This window comes from Mytilus galloprovincialis, chromosome 3 (genome assembly GCF_965363235.1).
Source record: "Mytilus galloprovincialis chromosome 3, xbMytGall1.hap1.1, whole genome shotgun sequence".
NCBI lineage: Eukaryota > Metazoa > Mollusca > Bivalvia > Mytilida > Mytilidae > Mytilus > Mytilus galloprovincialis.
Window position 1 is genome coordinate 53,150,671 of NC_134840.1, and position 18,626 is coordinate 53,169,296.

The 18,626-nt window shown below is 30.3% G+C and overlaps 1 protein-coding gene across 2 annotated transcripts; it reads right to left on the reverse strand.

Annotated features, from left to right (window-relative positions):
- Positions 1-424: 424 nt before the first annotated feature.
- LOC143068299 (uncharacterized) lies at positions 425-11,891 on the reverse strand. Of its 2 annotated transcripts, none has more exons than XM_076242236.1 (13): positions 11,744-11,891; positions 9,885-9,918; positions 8,550-8,615; positions 7,888-8,108; positions 7,312-7,460; positions 6,784-6,905; positions 6,067-6,198; positions 5,123-5,236; positions 4,694-4,767; positions 4,132-4,261; positions 3,351-3,425; positions 2,214-2,288; positions 425-1,713 (listed from the first exon to the last, which is right to left on the reverse strand). In XM_076242236.1, the coding sequence occupies exons 1-13, from the start codon at positions 11,753-11,755 to the stop codon at positions 827-829; spliced, it is 2,091 nt and encodes a 696-aa protein (XP_076098351.1). In that variant the 5' UTR covers positions 11,756-11,891; the 3' UTR covers positions 425-826. The 2 variants fall into 2 exon arrangements, with proteins under 2 accessions (XP_076098351.1, XP_076098350.1); XM_076242235.1 differs by having other exon boundaries at positions 425-1,716.
- Positions 11,892-18,626: the final 6,735 nt, after the last annotated feature.

Genomic DNA, 18,626 nt, shown 5'->3' on the forward strand with positions numbered 1-18,626 from the left:
CCCCTTCACCATAATTTTTTTTTTTTAAAACTTAGAATATAGGGTCAGGACTGAGAAAACTATGACTGGTCATTTTGTTATTGCCCCTTTAAATGCTACAGATTATAAATAAGATAATATTTACAACAGCACTTCTTCTACATGTTCTATCAATATTAATACATGTAGCACAGAAAAAAAACAACATACGAAAAAAAAATGCTTCTGTGGTTTGCGAAATATATATATGTAAATAATGCCATTCATAATCATTTTTGGTTTGCTGTTTAGAAACTGACATTATAAAATGTTTAAATAAATATAAGTATACTAAGTAAAAAAAGCTTAGCAACAAATATATATAATTTTATTTTTTGCCATTCAAATATAAACTATCTTTCAAACCAAACACTAAACTATTGACATAAGAAAGAAAATTAACCATCAGATGCAAAATTTACTCAACAACTTGTTCATAAATTAATTAACTTTAGAAAATATTCAATATTTTCATAAAAATAAGAGACATGATTTATTATAATAGTTTCATCTTAAAAATTTAATCATAGATTAAAGCAAACCAGCAACTTATTATGGATGGCTCAACTCCTAATACATTTTTTGAGCACACTTATAAACAATAAAAGTTCAATTCTTAGATCATATTTTCACAACTATATATATAAATATCATTATAAAATGAAGGATGAAATAATACAAATTTAAGACATGGTAAAATGTCTATTAGAACCTAAATGGTAAGCTTTTGTAATTCTTTTCACAGCATATTTATGCTAAATATCAATGATATGAAATTCATGTTTTACACAATGTAATGATAAACATTCTACCCTTCCTCAACATCACTGTCTACGTTGGATGAGATCACTGCAGATTGTATCTCCGATTTCTCGTCTTTGCTTTCTGTTTTCTTTTCTGACAATTTCTTTTTTGACACTTTGTCCTTTGATTTTTTGCTTGAAGATATATCTTTTTCTTTTTTCTGTTCACTTTTGTCATTTTCATTCTTGCACTTTTCACAACTTTCCTCTTTTTCTGTCGAACTACTGATTTCCTCTTTTCCTGTCGAGCTACTAATTTCTTCACAATCAACTTCAATGTCATTTTGACTCATTTCATCAACAAGATCTTCTATTCTGATATCATGAGGATCATAACCAGCATTACTATTGGCAAACTGATCAGTATTCATCTGATTAAAACTCCCAGAAGGTGCACTGGTAGTCTGCGGGGCGGAACCATCTGCATTTAAGCCAAGCAATTTTAGAATATCTGGATATTGAAAAAGATTGTTAAGCTGGCTGATGCTTAAAGTTTGTTCCTGAGATATATCTTGTGTGTTGTTACCAACAACCTGTATATTACTCAGTGATTGAAGGATGTTTCCTTGAGAGTTTTGTGAAAAAGCTACATTGTTTGCTAGATCCTTATTGTCTGAACCGTTTGCACCTAGTTGGTAATCAGACATCGTTGACCTGGCCTGCATATCTCTCGCACCACTTGGTGCTAGAATGGCAGGAATGGTGTTGGGAATACTTCCAGCCAGTGTAGTGGACGGATTATTGAAGTTTGAAAATGTCGCTGAAGCAGCTGGTTGCTTAAACGAGGAGTTTGAGGTAGAGTTTTGACTGAATTCATTCTGGCTCATCGGGCTAGAAATATTTAAACTGATCAATCCTTCTTCTTCTAACTTTGCCAAATCCAGAGGTGAACCTGCTATAAAAAAAAAGAATTTTCATTTTATCTTATGGCTAGTTAATTTTTCAAAATATGATTGTTAAACATGTATGAAGAAGTGCAATGCAACATTTACTTTTTTGTCTCAGTTTGTTTTCTACTTATCCTTCATCATTTAAAATGGACAATCATAAATCACACGACTGATTGAGCACCTAATATAAAATGCTTCAAAATACAGTGCTAATCTGGCTTTATCCCACTAATATACTGTCTTCATGTCAGAGTCATTCAGTAGTTATTGCAAGCAACATCCTGATGTTATTATAAAGTCATCATGTGGTCAATCATGGTCTGAGTACCATTTTATCACTGAGTGCTTTTTCTTATCCTTTAACAAAATATGGACTGACTGATTTTAACATCAGTTAATTTTTGCTTACTTTACTGAGGTAAATATTCAGAATATGTATTCAGAACAATTTTGCAAATAGGGTTGACTACAAAATAGTACAAGACGAGGAAATATCTCTTACCACTTTGACTGGGAGGTTTCTTTTTCAAGTGATGAATTCTTCGTGGGCCACCAATATTACAAGATGACCGTTGTTCTACAAAAAAAAAATCAAGCATTTTATGATAAGTATGGAATTTTAGAAGACAAAGAGATACTTCTGTAGCAGAACAATTCTGAGAATGAACTTATGAAATTTATGTTAATGTATGAGGGTCGTAAAGGGGGTACCTTCATGATGAATAATGGTAAAAATTCTTGCCAAATGACAAAAACTAATTCTTTTTTGGTGCATGACAATAAAATGTACACTTTCTTTTAGATGATAAAAAAATCAATTTATTTTGACAATGCACACTAATATTTTCCCAAAAATAACATTAACAATAATTTTTTCAGACTTCTGCCGAATAACGATACAGATATTTTGACGAATCATGGTAAAATTTTAACCAATTTGACACTAAAGGTAGCCAAAAAACAACCATTAATTTTAGTTTTTTTTAATTTTAGTTTCTTGTGTATAATTCGGAGTTAAGTATGACGTCCATTATCACTGAACTAGTATACATATTTTTTAAGGGGCCAGCTGAAGGATGCCTACGGGTGCCCAAGTTTCTCGCTAAATTGAAGACCTGTTGGTGGCCTTAGGTTGTTGTCTGCTCTATGGTCGGGTTGTTGTCGCTTTGACACATTCCCCATTTCCTTTCTTAATTTTATTTGACACTTGACTGTAATGGGCATTCCTACCCTCATGTATATTTATCTATAATTTTATTTCAAAGATTGATTTATTTGCTTATTGTCCAGAAGATATGTATGTGTTATATAACTAACTAAACCCCTCTTTCTCTTTCTCTCTATTTATTTTTATACATTTGCCTCAAAGGGTCTCAGTCGGTCAAATTGAAGTGAAGGATGGGAAAGCTACTTTGTCGCCCTAGTCACATGCCTGTATGAGCCCTGATTTACAGGAAGTTACTGTGGATTCATTTATTTTCGTGGGTATCAATTTTCGTGGATTGAGGAAAATTTACAAGTTCATGGATATTTGATCTCGTTGTTTTGCTGAAGTCTGCATACAAGCCTATAGAAAATTTGTTATAGATAAATGGCATCCATCGAATAATAATGAATCCACAGTAGTTTATGTAAATACCTTGTTTAACGCCTTCTTTATAATCTCCTATGGTAAAGTTTATTATTTTTTTCCTTTTGTGAGCAAGTATGTCTCCTACAAAGAAATATATATATTTACTGTTTATACAACAACTGACAGCTAATAAAATATAACTGTTTTGTTTCATTCCGAATCAAGTATTAAAATCAGAATACATATATTCCATTTAAAAGCATTTTAGGGCAAATCTTTTGATGAATTTAATATTAAATATTTGATTTTTTTATGTTAAATACGACCAAATGACAGAATTTTAAATCAACTGGATTTTTTCCCCATAAAAAATCATATCAATCCTGTCTCATCCAAGGAAAGACATGAATACTTAGTATTGGCAGAATGATAACTTTTTTTCACCCAATTGTTGGTTCACTTCTGTGTGGTTGTAATGGCCTTAGATGTTCATTTCTCACCCAGAGCTGTGAATAAGATAGGTTAGACCTACCTTTTCCAATGAGAAAAATAATGAAACACTGGAAAGGTTGCAAGGCACCCAAGATTGGTGATGCGTTACCATCATTTATGACTTTGACCAGTCTTGTCAGAAATAGAAAATCTTACTCTCAAGTCTTCTATTCCTTTATTGTCAGATCAGATTTTTTTCTAAACATGAGAAAGGGTCATTTTGACCAGAATTGTTATGCAGATAAACTTGTGAATAGTAAATATGACTATTTAATATCTAAGAATCAATTTTTTTTAATATATCTTTCTGTAAAGATGCATTTGAAAAAAATAATCTACAAGAAAATCTACAAACCATCTGAAGGCAGTAGTGTCAGTTCTTTTTTGGATGTTTCTATTTTCCTCTTCTTGTCATAAACAGAAACATACACTGTCTTGTTAACTGATAATGCATCACTATATCCCGGAAAATGGAATTCAATAGCCTAGCGAATAAAACAGAAAAAAAACTGACAATCATCTTTATATGAAATATAATATAAGTTACCTGAATGATTTACCAAAAGATATTTTTGATGTTTTGTTGTCCTTGTAAAATGCTTATGAAATCATAAGACCTTTAAACATAATAGAAGTAATATTATTCTTAAAAATGTTTCCTTTTTAAAAAAGAAGATTGCATAAAAAAAAAAAAAAGTTTACAGACAAGTAACACAGTATAAAAGCAATAAATTGGATATAAACATACATTTATAATGAGACTGTTTTCAAATGAGATCAGAATGTTAATAAATTTTTTAAAGATTTTATATCAATCATAAAAAGTTGAATTGGTATTGTTTGCAATCTATATTATATTGTTTGATATAATGGTTCCCCAAAAATAGAAGTTTTATTCCTAAAACAACAATACTTACATTTTTAATAACTTTTCCTTTAGTAGCCTGATACCAATCTCCTTCGTCACAAAACCTAATCTCAATATCTGACTCTAGAAATGAAAATAAGGAACACTTGACATGAGAAGTGACATGTAGTGTTTTTTAATTAATTATTATTTTTTTTATATTAAGGTCTGAAACAACAAATGTGAAAATTGTAAAAAAATATACAAATCATTGGAACCTTTTTAATAAATGGGTAAATCAGGAAAGACACAATTTAGTTAGTGCTAAACATGTTTTCCCTGGTTAGACAACAGTATACCATATAAACAAGTCCATCTTTGATGAGATGATGAAAAGACAAATTTCCCATTGTTACAAAAAATACAAAAATAACTTAATTTTTAGTACAAACAGAACATAAATTTGTTAACTTGGCATTTAAGTACTATATTTACTTACCAGCAGGTGAGTATGAATCTGAGGTCAGTATGATGAAGTGAGAATCATTTTCTGATCCTGATACTGATGATGTTAAAGGAGCTATAGCATATACCTCAAATTTTTTACCATCCTCTGTGAAGAGAAAGGAGTATAAAATATATGAACATTAAAATCTAACAGTTATACTTTGCATAACGAAATCAAGCGTAAAAGTTTCATGGATCTGAGTAATATTGTAAAAGTTTTCAATCTTATTCAAGAATAATCAATTTGACAGTATCTCAATTTTATTTGATGGAGAGTACTTTAAAGTAGATCATATGTATAAGTTTCTTGAGATGGAATTTTCTTATACTTTGCCATAATGTAAACTTTACTATGCTCTTTTCAAAAATATAATATAAAGGATAGATCACTGTGCTATTTTTCAAGCTATGAATTGCCTTAATTTGGTTAGAATCATCATGAAAAAACACATTTTTGTGCATAAAAAGAAATCTATGAGATAGAATTTTGAATTAAATTGTGAAAAGATAGGTTTTATAATATGTTTTAAGAAAAGAAGAAGAAACATGGTTTCACCAAACTTGTTTTCTTGCTACAAGTAAAAATAAAAAAATTCCCTATCATTCCAGTATAAATTATTTACTAAGAGTTATTTTCCCTTAAATGGCTTAGTTAAAAAAAATGATTTTAAAACTTAAATGTTTGGTATTCATTTAAGATTTCGATTAATGCAATAAATCAGCAAGTTTTCTTTATTTGAATAAACAGTCTAACCGATAAAATGGCAAATCTGTCTACAAATTTGCAGATGTGGGCAAATAACTAGACCGAGTGTGTACTGCGATAGTAGAAACCAAGATGGCGGTATACCATGAATCTACCTTATGTGCCTTTTTCCCTTTTTCATCCTGTGTGTCTTCATTTTGAGAAATTAGAAATAACTGTGTACTACTTACTTGCATTATTGATAGGGTTACTGTATTGTGCTATATACGGAGGATTAGAATTTTCAGTAACGAAATGCACCTCTACCATTAATATAATCTCTTTACTCTCTTTGATATTCTTATTGGAGTTCCAGTAATCTTCTGAAAAATATCATACCATTTTCTAAATATTCATTCTTTGTGCATTTCTTGATTAAAACTTTTTATTGTGTAAAGATTACTGAAAAAATGAATATGTTAATTTCACAGAAATTAATGACAATATTTGTAAAATGCCTACATTTAAGGAACATTAGCTACTAGCTTCAAAAACCAAACAAAATGATTTCCTTTTGTTCAATCACTAATGAAAATGATATAGTGAAATGATTTGGTTTAATTTTGTCAAAATTAGATAAGACACTTGCAAGTGAATAATTCTACCTCATAAAAACAATATTCATGTGACCTTCAATTTAACCCCTTAGCTGTAGATGGGTAATGCATGTATTCAGCTGTTAAAAGGAAAACAATGCAAACATTTTAGGATGAACCACTATGATGACTGATGAAATCCACAAAAAGAGTACAGGTAAGAACTATGATTAACCTACTTTTAACCTACAATATGAAATCAAACAGACCTAGAAAAATCCAATTGCATGTGGCTGCTATCCATTTATATTTATGTTTAGATTGGGTTATATGACACATATTTCAATTGTAACAAAACTTCACATCTTTTACCTTTTTCCATGTCAGAAGTAATGAAAGGAAAACGGCTTGCATCCATCATTATAAGTTTTCTACTATTCAGCTCCATATCATAATTCTTCTGTTTGGGAATTCTTGGTGTAGCTTTACAAATACTGAAACAAAAAAATACATGACAATGAGATGCGCTAATGCTTATGCATTCCAAATATCAACCTAATCAAAAACTAATACATTGTTGACGGCAGAGCCGGTGATGCCGCAGGAAACCTAAGTCTTACCTAAGTCTCTCTTTTTGACTCCTTCAAGGCAAGACAATATACCAAGTTAAACAAAAGATCACAGTACTGTACTTTTGGATCTAACTTGTGTTTACCTATTACCATGAATCCAGGTGACTTTTGAACATGGAAATGAATTAGGATCATGAGTTTCTCTTGAACAGTAAAAGGAACAATACTAATAAATAATAAACCTGTAACTGATATAGAACGGAAAATGAAAAAAGGAATTTCTGAGACAGAATTGTCAACATTTATATTCTCAAACTTTTTTACTTACCATTCATTTTTGTCAGGAGTGATATCATGGTCTTCTATATAGACTCCATCATTACATTTATCTCCAATCAGACAGAAAGGATGGGCTTTAAACTTTTTATCATCTACTGCATGAATACGAACTTTCACCCTTCCAGTGTAGTCATTCACCTGTGTAATAAAGTAGAATAATCATACTTTTCTGTTTGTTGGATTTTATGAGAGTATCAAGTGTGCATTTGTATCAAACCAAAAACTCTTTTTGATAATTCCTTTGGAGTTTGGAGAAAAGGAAAAAGCTTGGTAAGAGCTGAAAAAAGGTATAATTTCATTTGACTTTTAAATTTTCTTCATTTTTACTTGACACATTTATAAGAGTCTGAGTGAAAATTGCTCACTCCCTTAATGTTTCCTATGTTTTAAAATAAATTGAAGCTTCATCTTCTGTTTGATTCGTAAAACTTGAAACCTTAATTAATTCTTTGTTATCATCAAATTTTAAGTGAAAGTTTCTTAATTGCACTCTTTAATCTTTGATTGCTTATATCATATCACTTCTTTCGTTTTTCAAAGAGTTTCAGGCTAACTAATTACTTACCACTATTTTCGCCAAGACTTCTTTTCCAAAATTTCTGTTGTTCAGTTCTGAGTCATATCTAAATCGTACCATTCTATTTTCAATCACAACATTAACAGTTGCTGCTTTCCTAGCTTCATTAACATTAGTATGGGCTAAATTTCCAATTTCTATGGACTGTGCAAGATTCAAACTTGCTGTATGTATAACATCTGAATTATTTGGAATGGTTGCAGGTCTCACTAAAATCAGAAAAGATTAAAAATAAGGCTTTGTTCAGGTGAATAAACAAGCTGGTGGCCAGCTTAACTTTGTGATATATTATATATGATTCTAGAATAGAAACTGAAAAAATAAAGTCCTCATGAAACTAAAAACTGTCTAGATTCAAAACTAATTTGTCAGGTATGGTCTTAAATAGTCAATATCCTTACTAAATCAATGATGTAAATGTTCTTAAAATAGTTAAGAAAATGTGAATTATTCTTTTTGTATAATTCAATACCTGGATTATTTTCATCAATTAAAGTTGCTGCCATGCAAATTTTATGATATTATACATGTTTATGTAAACAAAAGAAAACAAAGTAATTTCTCTGTCAGAATATTTCACAACCTTCGCCACATTTTTCAAATTTATATATACATTTTTTTTGTATATATATATATGTACTTATACTTACATCCTTCTGGCATTTGATTCAAACCATAATGTGAGATTAAGTCATTCAAATTACTTGATGGAACATCTGAAAAAAATGTACAGTATATGGTAAATACTAAATATTAATCATTAAATATTTTAAATAGTAAATTCTATAATGTTATGTCCTTTTTGGACCGAAACCGGTCAGGCTTTGAAACATCACCAGGCACTGTTAATTATGTGTATTGGTATACATACTATATTTTTATGCTTTTACATTTTTCTCACTGATACACATAGTTAATATGGCTTCTACTAACGAAAGCTCCATTTGGAGTTAATGCGTTTAGAGAATACTTATGTCAGTACACCTTTCCTATATTGCCTAAATTCTATAATGTTATTTGTAATTTGGATTGTTTTATTGCTGACTGTAACCCCATTTAGTGCCACATTCAAATATTTTAATACAGCATTTTGCAGAAACGATTTATTCATGTCATAACTTTATTACTGGGAATAATGTGCCTAGGTAAGTCAACTGGAATTTTGATTTTATTTGATACATAATATCATTGCAGTTTTTTGTGAAATCAAAATAATTTAAATCCATTTTGTCCATTCTTTAATAATTGCAATAATAAATACAATACAGTTATCTCCTTAATATACAGTACATGTAATGTTTTAGAAATTAAATTTCCTGCTACTGTCTTAAGTCTTGAACCTTGTTAGCACATGTAGTTCTTGTATGTAGTATTTGAATTGATTTCACTTGGAGAAAATTAACTGTTTACGTCAGATCTATGATAGGTTCTGTAAATTTTGTTTTCATCTTTTGAGAATTCTTGACGACTAAGAGCTAGACATATTACCCAGACACTTGTTTATTGTTGAAGACTGTATGTTGCTCTCTAGATGTCTTTTGGTGCATTTTGGGGTTATTGTCTCATTGACTTATACTAATTTATATTAATTCTAATTTAGAAACATGTCTGCATTGAATTTTCTTTTTTACAAATAATTTTTTTCTAGAAACATGTTGTATTGAATTTTCTTTTTTATATAGCATCTTCATTGGAGGTAGGACTATTGCAAAATTTGGTTTTTTGGTTGCAGAAATCTTAAAACTAGTCCAGACATTTTCTCAAGTTTGTCTGTATCCTTTTGTCTCATGTACATATCTCAAAAAGCTGCCCAATATAATTTTTCTAGTAAGGGAATGCTATGAACTTTCAAACTAAGCAAAGGAAAGTCATCATAGTAGTTTTATTCTTTTTGTAGGTATACATATTGCTCAGTAAGTTAGTATATTCAATGTATACCAGAGTGAGTTAATAAATTAGAAGGAAAAATACACAAAATGTCTTACTCATTGCCAGAGCACTATCTATTTCTTCATTCTTCTACAATAGAAAAAGTTTAATAATAAAATATTTTCCTAGACCCTTAGTTCTAATTGCTCCTTTAATCCATGGCTACCATCACATGTTAAACAATTTTAATACAGTAGAATCAATAGTTTTGTAAATAAAGGACATACAGAATGATATCAATAAAAATAAGATTTGGTATAATTGCCAATGAGACACCTCTCCACAAGAGACCCAATGACATAGAAATTAACAACCAAAGGTCATTGTACAGCTTTAACAATTAGCAAAACCAATACTGCATATTCTGATAAGCATAATTTGACATGTTTCATTAAGAGAAAACTTATTTAATATGAAATGTTCTGCAAATCTGAAGCAATAAAGTAAGGTTTTATAAGTCTCCCTTCTTTAGCGATAAGAAATAAAAAAACTTATTTTCCATTAAGTCCTTTATAATTCAGGTACAAGTACCAGTAAATTAGTCTACATATATACATGTATTACGTAGATCCCTCTCTTTTTCAGAGCACCATAAGATCAACCAAGGTACAATAGAAACTGTACACTCCCTATGAGGATAAATAGAGATGTGACACCACTTATATCAATTGCCTTTTTAATCCAAGGAAAATTCCAAACCCACCAGGGAGTTATAGAACACTCAGATAAATGTTATTATGGTGGACGACTCAGAAGTTCTAATAGAAAACCACTTGGCTCCTTGGCAGGAAGAGATGAACTGAAGAGATATCTGCAGATTGATCTCAAGGTCAAAGTCAGGGACCATTTTTACCAACTGAGACCCAAAAAGTATACATTCTAGTTTAAACTTGGTTTTGGGTACCAGAGATGTATGTGGGAGGGTGAAAATAAACCTACTAATGTACTGAAATTTCTGTCGAATGCTAGGCATGGTCAAACCCAGGAACTTCAGAACTGTATCAATTGGTCCTAATGGTAACCACTTAATAGTTGAAGAATGATATACATCAATGAAGTTTGGTTATTACATCTTGTCTATTGACTTAATATAAGAATTTTGCCTGGATTTTGAAATGGTATTAGACTAGTTTGTGGGCAAAGCAAATAAATCCAACCATATGTCACAAACAGATATTAGTCAGGCTGTTAGGGGTCTTTCTTTAAAAGGACCCACAAAAATGTTGTTGAATATATTCTTTTGGCTAAACTATTTTGTATATATTATTTTGGCTAAACTATTTTGGCTAAACAGTAATCCAGGATTCATGCTCCCTGGGGAACATTATTTTACACATTGACATCATAAGTAGATATGGTATGAGTGCCAATGAGATAACCCTTCATCCAGTTATCACAACTGTATAAAGAGTCAACAATTAAAGGTCTAAGTAAGGCCTTTAACATAGACCCTTGGCCAACACCAAACAGCAAGCTATAAAGCCCCCAAAATGATAGAATGTAAAACAATTCAAAGTTACAGTATTGTAACAATATAGTTTTACTTTGGTAATGTTTGGTCTCAAACACAATGATAAATATTGTCTTTATAATCATATTTAAAATGTTAGAAATGGAAAACAAAATATTAATCACACATAAGAGAAAACTAAAGAAATTTTTCCTGGTCAACAAAAAGGCCATTTATGAGGTCATGTATATTTACACAGTTAACATGAACTACATCATCTTTAAATCATTTTAACCTTTGAAATTATTAAAATGAACTGTATTTGATTTATTGAAATATTGTTATAAGAAAAATGAAGAGTAACCATTGTACATTTTTTTGAAAATGTCATGTCAAGGAAATATATGTGGATCCACATTACAATCTTTGCTTTTTTGAAAATTCACTATTCTATAAAGTCCTTACCAAGTATGCCATAGTTATATATGACAATATATCACCACTGCACAGCTCTTTAACAAAAAAAACTGGAAGCTACTGAAAAGTTTGCGTCTATTAAAAACTATCAATCAACCCACAAGTTTCGGTTTCGCTATAAGTTTCAACTCTTGGAATTTTGTTAAGGGTATTCCCCTTTGAGGTGTGTAAACAGGATATAAGCAATGCGTGAACGTAAATAATTTATTCAGTGCAGGTTGAACTTAAACACGATTAGAAATTATACATTAAATATCTATATTTTATTAATTGATTACATCAAGTGTTTTCACAATTTTAAACTATCGCTAAAATATTTGTTTATTTGAAACCCTTTCTGGCCTCGATTTGATCTTTTTTTAGGTGGAAAATTCCCAAATGTCGTAATTGAACTATTTTTAGCCCGTAGGCGAAACCGACTACGGAGAGGGACTGAAATATTCGGGTAAGTTTTAAAAACAGTCTGTATCTGGCAATGTATTTGTTCAAAGTCTTAAACAAAAATGATTGCTTGGCAATATCATAAAATGTACTTTCTAAGATTTTAAGTGCTATTTTGTTTTGAATAATTTTCTGGTAGTCACAGGCGATTTTGTACAGGTTTGATATTTTTTTCATTGTTTGCTCTTAATTATTCATTTCTCCTTAAGTATGGGGACTATAGTCTCAGTTATGGATAATAAAATAAAGGATATTTTCACTAATTAGAGTGGATAATTTTATTCTCAAAAAGGTAAGGCAAGCTTTATAGTTGAGTTCTGTATGTGTTATCCAAATTCTGTATGGTATTTATCCAATGCAATGGTCATCAGTCTATTTATCTGCTGTTTTTAAGTCTGGTGATCCAAGTAAACCAGATAATTATCGTGGCATTGCCATTAACTCTTGCGTTGGTAAATTGTTTAACTCTGTTTTGAATAACAGACTAGATAAATTTTTGGTAAAAGAATCAGTGATTAATCCATGTCAAATTGGATTTTCAAAAAAATGTAGACCATCTGATCATGGTTTTGTTTTAAAAACCATTATCGATAAATATATAAGTAAAAAGGGGGGTAAATATTTGCCTGTTTTGTAGATTTTAAACAGGCTTTTGATAAAGTGATCCATGAGGGTATCAGATATAAGCTTTTAACAAACAATATTACTGGAAAGTTTTATTCTATCATTAAAGATATGTATAATAAAAGTGACCTCTGTGTTAAAATTGATAATGAAATGACTCCATGTTTTACATCATTTATAGGGGTTAGACAAGGTGATGTTTTAAGCCCAAATATTTTTAAAATATTTATCAATGATCTACCTGACAAGTTTTTATCTTGTCCTGATCCAGTAAATATTAATAACCGTAGAGTAGATTGTCTTATGTATGCTGATGATGTAGTAATTTTCTCAGAAACACAGGAAGGCTTGCAAAAGAGAATTAATATGTTACATGAATATTGTTTAGATGGTGTTTGATGTAAATTTAAAAAAGACAAAAAGTATAATTTTTAACAAGCCAGGAAAATTTTTAAAATGCTGTTTACATTTTGGAGGTAAAGAGATCGAAAGTGCAAAATTATATAGATATCTTGGAATCACATTTACATCTAGTGGTATATTTAAGCAGTGTAAAGATGAATTATACAACAAATCTTTAAAAGCTTGTTTTAAGCTACAGAGATGCTTGTCATCATCTAACCCTAGTATTGCCACTTTTTTACATCTTTATGATCATACAATTAAACCCATACTATTATATGGCAGTGAAATATGGGGAATGTTTAGAACGGATTCAGCTACTTAAGTGTAAAAAAGATAATGATTATATATTAGAAAAAGTCTTTGGTCAGGATTCTTCTGAAAAAGCTCATACCAAATTTATGAAATATATTCTTGGTGTAAACAGAAAGTCAAGTAATATAGCTGTAATGTCAGAGCTTGGTAGATTTCCTATGTATTTTACTATAATTTTATCAATGTTAAAATATTGTCATAGACTGGAACATTTGAAAGAAGGATTATTATTTGATGCATTTATATGTTGTAAACAATTACATAGCTCTAATGTAAATACATGGTATTCTAGTATAGATTATATTCAGAGAGAGATTGAATTACCAAATTTTGAACAATCAATTGGTTCTTTATGTCAGTATGTTAAAAATAAACTATGTAAAAGTTATTTCACATTTTGGAATAAAAAAGGGAGGCTTGTTACTTATTTTTCTATAAAAAATTGTTTTAAAAAAGAAAAATATTTAGAATTGCAGGACTTCAAAAAAAGACAGTCAATTTGTAAATTAAGAATAAGTGCTCACTCTTTAAAAATTGAGACAGACAGATATTCAAAAAAGCATATAGAAAGATCTGAGCGTCTTTGTTCTAATTGCTCACTTGGTAAAGTTGAAGATGAGCTTCATTTCTTATTATAGAATGCCCTCTTTATGATATTCAAAGGGACGATTTTTTTCAAGACATTTCTAACAATTGTTGTAATTTTGTAAATTTAAATAAATCTTCTAAATTTTTATGGCTCTTGACCCAAGAAAATGTTACTCTTATGGAAAAACTGGGCTGTTATATTTGTGACTGTTTTGAATTAAGGAGATCATGTATGAACACTGACACTAAGTCAAGTAAATAATTTGAGAATAAATAGATATACATGTATAATCTAATTTTATTATTCTTTTATTCACAATATATATGTGGTTTTTAGCTTGATTCTGACCAATGCTTATATTCCAAATATATATATGTATATGCCTCTATTGTTGTTGTTACCAATTATGTAAATCAATTGTATCTGATTTTATGCCCTTTATGGGCCCTGTAATTTGGGAAATAAAAATATTCTATTCTATTCTATTCTATCCAAATAGAAAATTATATTTAAATTAAATATTCAGTGCAAACAATGAGAAAAAAATCTAAATTCTAGACCCATGTACCCTTGAGTGCAGAAGACCAAGAATTATATATGTACTTTTATATAACTCATTGAGTAGTCCAAATTATAATGACATCATTATTATTTGGATTACTCAAGTAGTTATATAATATTCCCAAATTTATTTAGAAAGCTAGTATTCATTTTGTTTGCTTTGAAGTTTTCCTGCAATGATGGATAAAAATAGATAAATACCCTCAGCATAATTATCTGTATTAGACGTAAAGATGAACAAATTTAAAATTGGTTTCAAATTATGTAAAAAGGTTTAATCAGATCAAGTAATATATATACCATGGTTCTTACGAGTTAACACATTTAAACAAACGAATCCGAAGGATGAGTTTGTTTAAATATGTTAATGAGTAAGACACATGGTATATAAAATTTGTAGTCCCTTTTGCGCCTCTTGCTTGTATGCCATAAGGGAGCTACCATTTGATTTTTATGGGGGGGGGGGGGGGGGGGGGGGGGGGGGGGGGGGGGCTAGGATGAAAAATTTTGTCCTGCATTTTTTTTAGCGGTAATCTCTGTCCTGCTTTTTTATTTTTCACTCTGTTCGGTCCTGCCTTTTTTTTTTTAGTTTATCCTGACTTTTTTTTACCTAAATTGTCGTCCTGACATTTTTTTTTTGCAAGTGTCTCATCCTGCCTTTTTTTTTTACTGAAAACTCCTGTCCTGACTATTTTTTTCAAATTTCATCCTAGCACCCCATAAAAATCAAATGGTAGCTCCCTAATAGACCCCAGAAATTGCAGACAGTAAAGAAAATGTCGGATTTTCCCGATTTTTTAGTTTTGCGCCCCGTGTATGATCGTATACGCAGGTAATTTCATTAATTTTTATATCATCAAAGTGAACAAAAATGTCGGATTTGGCGACAAGGATTAAATAATTATTCTAATGACGGTAAGAATTGTTTTTTTTCCCTTGGTTTTCAAGGTATCATACAAATTAATCATATTTTACAGGTTGTTTATCTCATTGAAATTGCATATTTATCATGTTTCTACTTTTAAGGTTTTCGTACAAACTGCTTCTTCCGTTATTTTATTAATCCAGATTGTTGGATTATTTATTCAAACACAATTTTAAAGATAAAACACTAAACAGTGGCGGATCTAGGGAGCGTAGATAGTGTACCCTATTTGATAGCAAAAAGAAACATGTTTTTTTTCCACAAATTTGTATAGCCGATATTTATTCCTATTTCTTTAATTAACCCCCCCCCTTTTTTTATTCGCAATTTAATTGAATTTTGACAAAGGAAATGTTAGTACATTGTTATATTACATTTTAATTAATTTTTTTTCAGAACTGAAAGAAGAAACTTTTAGTAATTTTCCAAAATTAAGGCAACTCGTAACAATCCTATATAGTTTGAAAAAGGTTCTTAAGATGTGGTACACATGATTTATTGTTTTTGTTATAAATGAAAACAAATGAAGATCTTTTGACCTTTTACGTTTTTCGGTTTCCTAAATATTTCAGAGGCAGATACCTTTAAAAAAAAAAGGTGGAGCTTCAACCATGGAATAACATGAACATGAATACTTTGTACCATAGCTAAGCTCCGCCTTCGTTCCTTTAGATTCTAGTTGAGTTACATATTTAATTAGCAAAGTATGGTACAACATCAATTTGCATATAATATACCATGGTTTTCCGTAAACACACTTTTTAAGGTGGTATGGGAGTCTAAAATAAAAATGATAGAATTTGTTCATACTTTGCCAAAACGTAGTATCTATTGATATATGTTGAAAAATATAATAAAAATGATAGGTCACCGTGCATTTTCTCAAGCTACAGGACGTGACAAAATGACACATTTTGTATGGATTATACAGAAAAAAACACCATTTTGGGATTAGAAACGATACAAAATGATAGAATTGTTAAATACGTAAGGAAAAGATAGCTTTCAGACAATGCTTTGAGAATATCAAAAGAAAAGATGGGGTCACCATACGTTTTTCCCGGCTAAAACACAAAATCGGAAAATTCCATGTAGATTCCTTCAGAAAATACACTGTTTTAGAGTTCCCTCCCCTTAAAATGCCAATTTAAAAAACAATTAAAAACAACAAAAATTAATCAACATTTGCAAAAAAAATTATATTTATAAGTTATATTCTTATAAATTGGTTCTTTTGAATGAAAATTCACACTAAATATCTGCATTCCTGCATCAAATTTTGCTGACTTGATAGAAAATCTGGACCTTTGATTCTCTGTTTTTTACAATCCAAGATGGAGGAAGACACCCATACCACCTTAAGCGAATTATTGCATTAAAACATCAAAAGAAAAAATACAATTTATGTTACAAGAATGTATAACTAATCCTTGACCAGATGTATGTAAACAATGTATTTGTCTAAAAGTTATATTTACAAGATTTTGTTTTCCTTATATTGACCAAAAGCTGATGATTTTATAGTATTCCCAGGGGTGTCTTACATTGGATTTTATCTTATTTAGTACCCATTGGTTTAGACTGGATAGATGGCTTAAATAAAAGTTTGTTGGGATACCGACCTTGAAAATGTATAAAATATTTGCCAATAGATGCAATCAATGATCAATCCAGTGGCATACCCATGGGGTGGGGATTCTAGGGGTTATAACCCCCTTTTTTTGTGATGATCAATCCATTTGAATGGGGACATATGGTTGGAATATTTTCAGGGGCAGAATTGGGGGAGGAAGAGGGGGCCTTATGGAGCTAAATATATGACAAATGCATATATTTTACAAGCATCAGTCCAAATGTTGGCCAACTTTTCAATACTGAACAAATATTTTTTTTTTAGATAAACTTCAACTGATTCAAATGAAAGGTTTGATTACCTTTGCAATGAAATCTATTTCAACATTAAAGTTTTGATGAATATAATGTCACAATAAAGCAATGTAATCATATACACAAATACTATTCGGTGCATGATTAATCTACAAACCCGACATTGCATTCAGGCAATTAGTCTCAATAACAATAAATTTTCTATACATGTATTGTTACCTTTTCAACACAATCCTATAGTCAGACCCTTTCATTTTCATCATATCAGTTAAAGATAAAGGAAACTGTGCTCCAACATGTAAATGTTGCAGTCCAAAAACACGAACTCTCAGTTGAGATCATACTTTATTTCCATTATATTTTTGTTCACTTGGAATTTTCAGAGTCTGTGTTGATTTCCTTAAAAATTTGACTAAAACTCTGGTCATTTTAGAACTTAACAAATGTTACTGACACTGGTGTAATATTTGATGTTCTACCCTAGTAATAGACTACCTTAGCTGAATTTGGCAAAATCTTTATGAATTTCAGGTCCTCAATGTTTTTCAACTTCATTTAGCCTTTTAAACCTTTTTTATTCAAGCATTACTGATGAGTCTTTAATAGACAAAATGTGAGAGTTGAGATTTCACAATACCCTGTTTAACCCTGACGCATTTTGCGCGTGTCCAAAGTCAGTATGTCTTGTATTATTTTTAATTTTAGTTCAGATATATGTTATGGAGTTTAGGATGACGTCCATTTTCACTGACCTATACAGTATGCATTTTTGTTTAGGAGCCAGCTGAAGGACGCCTCCAGGTGTGAGATTTTCTTGCTGTAACGAAGATCCATTGGTGGCATTCGGCTGTTTGTTTTTTCCTCTTTGGTCAGGTTGTTGTCTCTTTGACACATTCGCTATTTCAATTCTCAATTTTAAAATGTGCATTAGATGTACAAAATTTTAATCTTGGTATCTATGATGAATTGCATTTGTTCATACAGCATTTTTTTTTGTAATGGCATGCTGCAACCTTTCATAATTAAAAGTATTCAGACATTAACATTGATTAATCTATTCTGTAATTCTTTTAAAATTTTCACAACCATTAAAAAATAAACATGAACAGTGAATGGGACACTTTATT